General features: G+C 34.5%; 1 protein-coding gene across 1 annotated transcript; it reads right to left on the reverse strand.

Annotated features, from left to right (window-relative positions):
• Positions 1–4,299: 4,299 nt before the first annotated feature.
• Positions 4,300–9,797, reverse strand: GCK72_012964 (uncharacterized protein; the record flags this gene model as incomplete). The annotated part of the gene is made up of 3 exons (XM_053729536.1): positions 4,300–4,446; positions 4,621–4,883; positions 9,668–9,797. 3 exons carry the CDS (start codon positions 9,795–9,797, stop codon positions 4,300–4,302), a joined length of 540 nt encoding a protein of 179 aa, XP_053584308.1.
• Between the last annotated feature and the right edge of the window lie 2,400 nt (positions 9,798–12,197).

Consider the following 12,197-nt stretch of genomic DNA (forward strand, 5'->3'; position numbering starts at 1 on the left):
AATTTTTCATTAAAAAGTCAATGTTTACAAAAAAATCATCAAAACACCTTCATCCATGTTATGCATATGAGGATCGCTATAACAAGTTTTTGAAAAGGTGAAATTATTAGGTTAACAAGAAAGTTTTTGACCATAACTCAAATCATTCCTACTCAGACAGAAAACATGCCCGATAGCATACGTAATGACTATATTAATACACAACAGTCTGCTGTTTATTGGGTACGTTCCGGATATCCTCCTGCCAAAACTCCGGTTGTTTCAAGCTAAAATAAACTTGGACCCATTTCTCGACTTGACTTCAAGTTTCGAATTCCTGTCCAGCTGTAGCACGCTGTATTACCCCGAATATATGATATTTTGTTAGAGGAAGGTTGCAGCTGTAATTTGTGTGAGCAAGAAGTATTTTGCAAAAGTAGGTGAGAATGTACGTCATCGATTATGTAGCATGCGGATGAGCAACATCATGGAGGCGGTGGATTTTTTGACCGCGTGGAACTGAGGGCTTGCGTAGAGCTTTTATTTTTTGCACAGTGAAAGAGCAGTAGTGTAAGATTATGGTTTTGCACTTTTCTAGAAGATTCCAGTTATATACGTTGTGTAAGGAGGGCATGACTTTCATTTGGAATTGTTCTCGTTCGACGATGTCTGCTGGCGTTCAATCAACGCCGAGTCACTTGACTTTTCTGTGATAATTACTGTACAAGACCATCGCCCTGTTAAAACTAAAAACGGTTCAATAAATTAAAGTTTGGAGGAGAAGAGAGGAATTAAAATCGTAGGACTACCTTTCGCTAAAAGTTAAAATCGATTAAAAGATGTCGAACACATGCATCAATTTTTATTCTTGCCAACACGTTTCAAGAAGTTTTTAACTGTGGTAGTAAATAGTGTGTACTGTCATTGATAATTTACAAAAATACTTGAATGGATATTCTTTCTCTATAACTCACAGCATGTACATTTCCTGTTCATATAGTCTTTTAGTACGTGATACTTTGATCATTAAAAAATGGCATTTCTCAAAGTTGTGAACTAAATTACTTTTGGTGTGTCGATAGAAGATTTCACCCTTGCTAAGTTCTCATATCGGTTGAGCAATTATAGTAACCTTAGTATAACATGTAAAGGGAAATCGAAAATATTGCTGTAAGAATTGTTGGTCAAGAATGAAAACAGGCAGGGCTCTCCAAGAAGGGAAGCGTCGGAGGGAAATGCTGTATACTATCAGAATTCCAGAGAGTTTATCTAACATAGGCCATGCATAGTTGGTTTTGATTCTCGTCATTTGTCTGACAGCATTCAAAACAAATCATGGTCAAAAACTTTCTTGCCAACCTAATACTTAAAAAACGGTCCACTAAAATAACTCATAAAAATTGTTAGAAAGCGACACTTTGAAACAGTGAAATGCTTCATTGCTGTGTAACTTTTTTGATTGGAAGGCGAAAATTATACTGCTTCGAAAAATGTATTTTTTGCTAGCTGCATAAGATTTGTACTGTTATTTCAGAATTTCTTAAAATTTTATAATGAATATTTATGCAAAATAATACTTTCAAAATTCAAAGTTCTAGATTGTACTTCAAATGATAAAATACCCTTCGACATTAAAAAATGAGATAAACGACTATTTGGTTTTCTGGAGATCCGATTTTTGTTTTACACTGTTTCATCCGGTTTTTTATAGTTTGGAGTGGATTAGCCGATAATTTTAAACAACTGAAACGTTTTGAGATTTCTAATTCTTTACTTTACAAATTTTTAATTAAAAAGTCAATCTTTACAAAAACATCGTCAAAACTCTTTCATCCATGTTATGAAAACTAGGGGCGCTATAACAAGGTTTGGAAAAGGCGGAATCACCTTAAACGAATCACCTATTGAGATATTAGCCGAGCAAATTTGTTACAACTGCGCCCCGCCGCAAACGAGAGTATCGGCGAGAGACGCAGATTTTTTTCTCGCGCCAACAATTATTTTCACAGTTTTTGACCTATTTTCACTATTTTTCGAAAGTTTTTATGTAATTTGTTCTTAAAAACAGCGAAAATAGGTCAAAAATGGTAAAAATATTTGTTCAGCTGGACAGGAATTCGAAACTTGAAGTCAAGTCGAGAAATGGGTCCAAGTTTATTTTAGCTTGAAACAACCGGAGTTTTGGCAGGAGGATATCCGGAACGTACCCAATAAACAGCAGACTGTTGTGTATTAATATAGTCATTACGTATGCTATCGGGCATGTTTTCTGTCTGAGTAGGAATGATTTGAGTTATGGTCAAAAACTTTCTTGTTAACCTAATAATTTCACCTTTTCAAAAACTTGTTATAGCGATCCTCATATGCATAACATGGATGAAGGTGTTTTGATGATTTTTTTGTAAACATTGACTTTTTAATGAAAAATTTGAAAAGTAAAGAATCAGCAATCTCAAAACGTTTCAGTTGTTTCATCTGGTAGAAGAAACAGTACATTTTGAAGTTTCAAACTACGAAAAAAAAAACCGTATTCTCCAGTTTCATTATGTTGTTTTGTTTATTTGTTCTCAGGTCATCGTATTGTGAATGGCCTTGTTCGCGTCAGCATAAATTCTCAGTTCTCGTTTTATTTGATTTTTGAAAATTTATGTACGGTGATTGTCATCATGAAAGTTACAGAGATATTGAAAGTTACAGAGAGAGAGAGGAGTAATGATGTTGGTAATGATGTTGAAAAAAAGTTTACAACCATTCAACAACATAAAGAAATTTTTGAACTACTTGTTGCTGTTTCGGGTATCATGGATCGAATAAACAAAGAATTAATAATGGTTTGCAATCCTATGCAATAACAAGAACGTGAAACTGCACAGTTGTACTGGGAAGTTACCTGAACTTCAGAATTGTGATGAAAAAACATCAGCTATGGAGCGTTTTACTGTTTCAACGGGGGCGCTTTCTAACTGTTTCAGTACGTTTTTTAAGTACGGGTCCTGAATTGGTTTCCAAAATTTGAAATTGTTCAGTTGTGTCCAAAGTTTTGTATGAATGTACTGGTTAGTTTTCCAGAATTTTCAAAGTTTTGAAAAACTCCGGTATGGAACATTTCACTGTTTCAAAGTGTGACTTTTTAATAATTTTGGTGATTTATTTCAGTGCGCCTTTCTTTTATGATGTTTTTACGTTTTTCAAAATATAGCGACCCCCTAGTATGAATAACATGGATAAAGGAGTTTTGATAATTTCTTGTATGCATTTTTATAAACTGGGATTTTAATGAGGCATTTGCAGGAAAAATATAGCCTGAGCATTATCAAAAATTTTCAGTCGTTTCATCAAGATAGAGAAACGGAACATTTTTAAAGTTTCAAACAAAAAACATGTGTCGTGTTGCCCTGTTTCATGGTGTTGTATTATTTACCGTAAATACTGTATTAGAGCGACATGCCGCTCTATTTTTCAACCGCCTCTCAGAAAAATGTTGTGGTTTCAGAAACTCATTAAAGTTAAACGGAAAAAACTTTTTTGAAAGTTCTATTTGTTGATCTAGAGGTTACTATTCACGCTGCTTCTAATCAAAATCAAGAAAATACACTGGGATAATGATATTCATGAATCTTGAGTATTGATGGGTGTCGTTCTATTAAAGGTGTCGTTCTATTAAAGGTGTCGTTCTATTAAAGGTGTCGCTCTAATACAGTACTTACGGTATTTGTTTTTGGGTCGTTGTATTATGGCATCTTTATAAACTCTGCACATCTCGTCTTATTTGGTTTTTGAAGCTATTTATGTATGGTGATCGTCATATCGAATGTTGCAAAGAGTTCATCAGTGAAGATGTTGAATAAGAAGTTTACAACCATTCGACCACAGTGAAAAGTAATTTTGAACTACTTGATTTTGTTTAGGGTATGAAATGCCAGACCAAACGATGGTGTAATAATTTACAAAACAATCCTTTATATTAACACGGACGTGAAATAGCACAATTTTTCCTAAAGGGAACTATTTTGAAGTGAATTTTTAATACAAATAAGCAGATTTGCCACTGGCCGGGCTAGTCCAAAATCAAATTTTATTTCTATCTACGTCCGGTCCGCTGGGTACGTAGTCGGTAAAAGAAAAACTTTACAATTTCGAAAACTGATTAAGTACGGTGAATTCGACCACTTTTCGATGAAAATACTCATTTTTGAATCCTCATTGACGGCAGAGATGGGCCAACGAAAGCCAGTAATCTTGATTTCATTTATTAATGAAATGAGCGAGACAATGATGTGTGAAATAGTGATTATGAGGAGTATGAATTCAAGTTTCCATTTAATTAACTCGGTTTGCCAAGCTAGGATAAATCGCCGAATAAGGGGGCGGAGTCTCTTCTGAAGGTGCACTTGGACGGTTTGGAACAGGTGGTGGTGGGTTTGGATGATGATGATGATGAGAAGATGATGGAGGAGTGGGGTGAGCCTGAAACATATGTGGTGTATCAAACTTTAATTCTTTAAAAACAAAAACATATAGTAGGTCTATGAAACGGCAGCATTTTTCGCATCGTGCAACAAATATTTTCTGTTTTTCAGATTTCGGAAAACTGAATCTAGGTTATTGCACTTATTGTTTATGTTTTGTCTTTTCGCTCACCTCAAATCCCGACACGTGAGCAGTGTATCCATGATTATTATACACATTATTTGGATATAATTGAATTGGAAATGCCAGTTGAGATGAAATCCCACTCCCGGATACTCCATTTCCTGATGAGCCGGGCGCTGTGATCACTGTGGATTGTCGTCGAAATGTGCATTGAGTCCCTGCTGGCGGATGACTCATTGGTGTATGGCTTATGAGCATTGTTGATCGAGTCAAGTACACTGGTTCACCAGACACTCCTGCTCCCATTTTGTCTGGAAATTTCGTTAGATTACTGAAATAGAGCGTGGGAAGGAGAGTGGGGGGGGAAAACGAAAAACTTGGTTTTTACGGGAACGACATGTACATAGAAAAAAACAGCAGAAATAATATCGTTAAGACAAAACTACCGAGTCTGAAACTCAGTTTATGAAACTGGAAGATGATACAGTGCGCGAAATATCTTTAGGACCCCCCTCAAATTTGGGGGTTCTGAAAAACCTAGAAGAGATATCAAAAATCTGTGAATGCCAATCGATTCCAAATCCAAAATAACCCCCGGACACAAATTTTCATGAGCCTATCACTTTTCATACCCGCGTGCCACCAAAAAGTCACTTTTTTGGCCGCGAAATATCTTTAGGACCACCTGAAAAAACCAATTTTCAGTTGATTTTCAGAAAAGTTATTTAGGTGGAAATAGTTTTGGGTAATACAAAATCTCATTTTAATGTGTTTTTACATGTTTTTACATGGTTTAACATCAATTTCTGTTTGTTTTATCTTCAAAAACAAAACCCCAATATTACGCGAAATCACTTTTTGTGCATTTTTCGACTTTGATGGCTTATTTCTCTTAAACAGAATTGACTACTAATCTGAAACGTTATCGGTGATTTGACTCACTTATTTGTAAACCTATTGCAAAAAAGATTTTGAAAAAATACCGACTTTGAGCGGAGTTACGTGTCATCAATTCAAAATGACTCCATTTACTACTGAAAATGTGGAAAAAACAATTGTTCAGTAGTAAAAACAATTGTTTTTTCCACATTTTCAGTAGTAAATGGAGTCATTTTGAATTGATGACACGTAACTCCGCTCAAAGTCGGTATTTTTTCAAAATCTGTTTTGCAATAGGTTTACAAATAAGTGAGTCAAATCACCGATAACGTTTCAGAATAGTAGTCAAACATATTTCATGGAAATAAGCCATCAAAGTCGAAAATGCACAAAAAGTGATTTCGCGAGATATTGAAGTTTTGTTTTTGAAGATAAAACAAACAGAAAGTGATGTTAAAACATGTAAAAACACATCAAAATGTGATTTTGTATTACTCAAAACTATTTCCACCTAAATAATTTTTCTGAAAATCAACTGAAAATTGGATTTTTCAGGTGGTCCTAAAGATATTTCGCGGTCAAAAAAGTGACTTTTTGGTGGCACGCGGGTATGAAAAGTGATAGGCTCATGAAAATTTGTGTCCGGGGGTTATTTTGGATTTGGAATCGATTGGCATTCACAGATTTTTGATATCTCTTCTAGGTTTTTCAGAACCCCCAAGTTTGAGGGGGGTCCTAAAGATATTTCGCGCACTGTATTTCTAGATTTGGGAACAATTGAATTAGTAATTGTCAAACTTTAAGAAACAATAAAAATGTATGGAGACCTCAAATCAAGAAATATTTCAGAGTCAATTCGCAATGAAAATACTATTGCTTTTTATATTCAAGATGCATTTAACTCTACTGGCAGAAACAGACACGATTTGTTTAAAATAATAAGCACACAAATAAATAAACAAAGAAATTAGTGATGTTTCACAATATAGTTTTTTGATTTTAGTGTATTCTATCAGATATTAGTTCGAGACGACTTGTTACCTCATCTGTGAGTCTAGTCATATAAAACATGTGCTAAGCCTTTGAAAATGAGAGCGATAAACATTTCTAGTAAATCACTAAACATTACAAAACATAATTCCAGGAATATTTCTTTCTTCTTCACTTCTTCTCAATAAATAGTATTGAAACACGTATAAAATATTTATTCTTTCAACTTCTTCAGATTTATAACTTTTTCGCAGAAACCTTAAGTTGGGCCTAATTGACTTGTTACAGTGATACAAAGACAGCAGTGGGCAAAGCACAAACAATATAACACCGAAGATTTTCTAATCAGGAAAATAGGATTCAACACTTCCCCTTAGTTTGGGTTGAGTTTATACCTCTATGTATTGAAAATCAGAGAATTCCGTTTTTCGAAAAATTACTCACAACCTTATGTGATAAGCTAGGAAAAGAGGGAACACTTATATCCCCACAACAAAAAGTTTTTGAAGTTAAAACTCTCTCAGTGCAACAGAAACTAAAACATTTTTAGCCATCGAGAAAAGCTAATTTATGGTTATAAAATCATTTCGAAGTTTTATTTTTTGAGTGACAATTATGTCTATTTTATTTTGCAACACAGAAAGAATTTCATGGTGTTGAAAGGAAATGTTTTGAGTGGGCGAAATCCATCAAGAGCAGACTTGTCAAAAATCGGGCCGGGCCGGGCCGAGATTTTTCTTGACCGGGCCGGGCCGGGCCGAAATTTCTCTTGGCCCGGCCCGGCCCGGCCGGCCCGGATTCAAAAATGGGTACCCATTTTTACCAATTTTTTGTTGAAATTTTTGAAAAAAAAAGAGTTAAAATGCTTAAATTATCATACATATTCACATTTTGATTCAATTTTAAATGTTTATTCGAAAACTATACTTTTTTCAAAAAAGTTCAAAAAATTTCAAAAAATTTCCAAAAATTTTAAAAAAAAAAGTTCAAAAACACAAAATTTTTTGAAAAAATGTTTCAAAACGGGCCGAGCGGGCCGGGCCGGGCCACGGGCCGGGCCGGGCCACGGGCCGGGCCGGGCCGGGCGGGCCGAGATTTTTCCTGATTTTGGCCCGGCCCGGCCCGTGACAAGTCTGATCAAGAGTTATTGTTTCACCAGTAAGCTTTGCAAATAAGAAACTTGAATAAAACAGTGAATCACATGTTAATAAGAGATATGAATAGGAAAATAAAACATTAAATGTAGTGATTTTTTTCTAGCTGCCAGAATTTTTTCTGATCCATCCTACACAAATCGATACGTATTCTATTCAATCACAATAAATATTTAAGTAAGAAATATGTAGATTAAGAAACTGAAATTATTCAGAACCATCGAGCAGATGAAAAAAGGAATGTATTTTCAACGTGGAAAAATTCAAGACATAATTGGAAAACACGTTATGAGTACGGATACTGGTTTTGTATACAAAAAAGAATTAAATGAAAAACACAAGGCGAAATGTCCGAAGCAGAAATTAAGGTTTCATTGGTTTAGAGAATTATTGCAAGGACGCATTATTCTGTTCGAGTAAACGCTTTTTACTTCGCAGTGATTCTTATATAAACCGGATGAAACAATGGAAAAAATTAACGGGATTTCAGAAAACCACGAAGTTGTGTATCTTATTTTCTGAATGTCGAAGGATTTTCCATTCGTTTATAGTCTTAAGTACAATCTAGTTGTTGAAGTCAGAATTGTGAAACTTGAAATTTTCACTTTTCATAAAAGAAACTTATTTCTTATAACAACAGTACCAATCTAATCCAGCTAGCAAAAAATGAATTTTTCGAAGCAGTATAATTTTCAACTACCAACAAAAAAGTTACACTTTCATCGTGTGGATTAATACAATAAGAGCTGATGTTCAGAGTTGTTGGATTCTAATTTAAAAAAAACTCAAAAAGTGTATACGCCTTTTTTACCTGAGAGAAAGAAGCAAAGACAAAGCAGAAAATAAAGTTTTAATGCTTAAGGAATTGGATATAGTCCACATTATCAATGTCAAAATGCTGAGTACAGATTTTTGTATTACAATTTCCAAAATTTTAATGCTTACTTTCTTCCATGATTGAATATTTTCAGTTCATACATAATCACAGTTGTTCGGAATCCAGATTACGGAATTCCGGAAATTGAAAAATCTCATTCCGTACAACTATGACGAAAAATTTCTATTTGAAAATTTTATCAACATTCTAAAAATGTTAAACTGCTTTTAGTTTTTCATATACTGTACGCTTTCTCCGTATCATCCTCACTCCGATACATTTCAATTAGCGTGCTCGTAGTAAAAAATGTTATTGACTTAACATAATAATCGCATACTGAAACTGGGATAGTTTCGAGTAATCAAAAAACCTAAGGTAGCCGAACCAGTTACAAATTTGACAGATTTTTTCCAAATTTTCCCAAAAATTTAGTTCGTAGCAATTATAATTTTTATCTGCTGTTTCAAAATGTTTATATTTTTAATTTCAAAGATTATTACTGTTGGTTGGAGCATTATTACAATACGATTCAAAAACTTGACTATTTTTGCTGTCAAAACTGAACAGTTTCAAAACTTGTTTAACTTGAGCAGACAGAAAATTTGAACAATGGGAACGTAATTCTTCCTGCTTTCATTTCATGACATTTCAGTTTCGTAACTATGTTATGTTTGATAATTATTTATTTCACCAGTACACTGCTTGCTCTAACTCAAAAATCAACGGATGCACAAAACTGTCACTGACAATATGAACAGGTTTTGATAAGTACTAATTTTAGTAAAAAAAAAGGATTCCGTTCGAGATTAAATTGATATTGCCAACTCAACTTTCTACTATTGCTAGTTGAGTTGTCATAAAATCATCACACTGAAAATTTTCAACTGCTTCTGCTTTTTCATATACTGTACTCGCATTTTGATACTTTACTTTGCCGAAGCGTCCTTTTTTCGTAAATATCCCCATTCTCGGTACATTTCAAGTACGTTTGAACCCCTATCCCATCCACTTTTTGTTTATTTGCATTCTCGATCACCTGAGCGAGAAGAGCGGTTTTTTGAGGAAAAAAAACCCATTCAAGTGTTGTTTTTCCCACTTTTCACTTTGAAACTCTAATCTTTCAAGAAAAACAATTTGACCGTTTCACAACAGTCATGAAACAAATTGAATTGGAGACACCTAAGTTCCTTTTTACCTTTAGTTACTAGAACACTCACCAACTGCTTCAAATCGCCACTTCTTCCTTCGATCTTGATCGGTTTCTTTGGTCCCTCGTCTTCAGATTCAGAAGAAGAAAGTGCGTATGGATCCTCCTCCTCTGTCATGATTAGTGAGTTGGGGAAGTTTTGAGAGACTGGAAAATAACTGGACTGAATTATTATCACAATGAGAATAAAGTTAAGCTAAAATTAAAATAGAAAAACAGAAAAAAAATTGTCCAAGATGAGATTTGCAAAGTAAAATTTCATGTTTCAAAACTTCGATTTTTATGGGTTTTGCTGATTGAGAACATTTGGGCAACGACCGAACATGTAATGAAAATCCCAAAAAATCGACAAATTCTTTAGTTTTGAACAGGATTTGCCACTATTTTTTTTTAAATCTTCAAAATGAAACGGTTTCAAAAAGTTAGTATACCAATCCAATTCTAGAAAATATAATGGTCTCATGTCTTCGTAAATTTTAAATTAATGATCTGAAAGCAATACAGTAAGATAGGGGCTGGAAACTTCTCCAAGGATTTTTACTGTAGTCAAGAATACCATTCCCTTGAGATTATTGAAGATTATTGACCCGTCATGTTAAAAAAATATCTTCTCATATACATGAAAAGGATAAAGTTTGTTCAAGTTTTATTGGAGGGACACGGGAATCGTCAGATGTAAAAATAACATCGCAGATGAACAATTACAGGTTTCTTAGTGGAAGTTTTCATGGAATGACGAAACAGATTAATCTGATTCTCAGACCAGTCATGGATAATTTCTGAGCTCAAAAAGTGAGAACTAAATTACCTGATTGAGAACGGATATGATAAAATGTTTGTTCATTGTCTTTTTGCATCGAATATTGAAGATCTAATTAGCTTCGAGAATTTATGGGACATTGAAACAGTAAAAAAATATTATAAACTTTTGGAAACGAACTCGATCATCCCGTTCTCAAAATGTTTCTATATTTAGTTTCCATCCCCCAAAATAAAGTCGGTATACTGGTTTTCACTCTTTCTTTTTTTGAAAACATGACCTCTAGCGAACTATTCCTGAACCCTTTAAAATAATTAGGTGTTTTGAAATTTGAATATACGAAAATTTAAACGATTGACGGAATCAAAACTCTCGAAATTTCTTAATGAATCGAAACAGAACTTATATTCTGTGACGAGGGCAACTTTATAGTCCGTTTCGTTACTCAACTTATTAGTTTTGAAATAATAAGTGTCTACCGCAAGGATACCAACAGTATCAGAATCTCATGGTTTAAAAAAATTTCAGAACAAAACGAAACCGCAATTAAAAAAATCAATGTTGGTGAACACCATGAAAGAATTAATCAAAATTAACAATAGAACATTTTCTCGCAACTATTGGTGTACTGACTGAAAAGCCAAGAATCTTCCCAATTTCACAACAAAATAAAACCGGAAGATTTTCGAAATAGTGACGAGTTTTCCGTCCGATCAACAAGCCAGCCCCAAGGTGATAAAGAACAACTGACATCGAGAGAGCCAGATGGTCATCAGGATGAGTTTTTGTGAAATTTCTTAAAGATTTCTACGCCTTCGGATCCTTCCAGATGACTCAGGAAGTTTTGCTCAAAAGTATTACAAAATCGAGGAAAGTGCAATAGAGAGTTGGGGGAGGGAGGGTGAAATGAATAAGAATAGAAAGTCTATTCCAAAAGACTGGTTCGATTTGAGCTTCTCTCCCCCCTTTTCCTCCAGAGAAAAGATATATTCGAGAGAGCACACAAATCAGAGAGACGCAGACAAAAATACTTCGAGATCAGAGCAGTCGGACGGGACGGCATAGAGGGAGGCTTTACACATTGCACACACACACACTGAACACATTTCTTCCCGACGGGAAAAGAGGGATAGATCCACCCCCGAGTAGAAGATGAAGAGAGATACAATGAGGGAGGGGGAGTTGAAAGGCTCAGAGCTCACGGGGGCACACGGTTGGGGAATGGCAAACAGCAATTATTCGCGCGCAAGATTTGAGAAATTTAGTGATTTTATTGTTAGAATTTTTGTGAGACATTTGCGGAAATAAATTTTTCTGATTCTGATTGAAGATAATTCTTGTCTACAGAAGGATGGCCTGTTTGTGACTGTGTCTCGGATATCTTTGAGTCAAATTTCAATGATTCAAAATACACTCTGTCTAATTGAGAAGTCAAAATGTCCTGATAGCAAAAATCAGATTCATTTCGAATTTCTGAATTATTTCCAGCTTCGTTGAAAATTTAAATATATTTCGTCTACGTACAAAAGAATTTGGTTTGCACAGTTGTTTCTTATTAAAACTAAAAAAGAAGGTTCTGTGAATGAATTGTATGCAAGTAGGCTCAAAGATCTTCATTACTTATCTGATAAGCGTAAAAACTCTCACTTAAATTTTTTTGATTTGAGAATGATGACGAACCAACGTTATTGTCAGTTTCAGAGTCTTGATATTTAGATTACGAATGTTTGAATGCAATCGTCTCGTTCAATTCGTTTA

Source organism: Caenorhabditis remanei, chromosome IV (assembly GCF_010183535.1).
Source record: "Caenorhabditis remanei strain PX506 chromosome IV, whole genome shotgun sequence".
In the NCBI taxonomy this organism is placed as follows: Eukaryota; Metazoa; Nematoda; class Chromadorea; order Rhabditida; family Rhabditidae; genus Caenorhabditis; species Caenorhabditis remanei.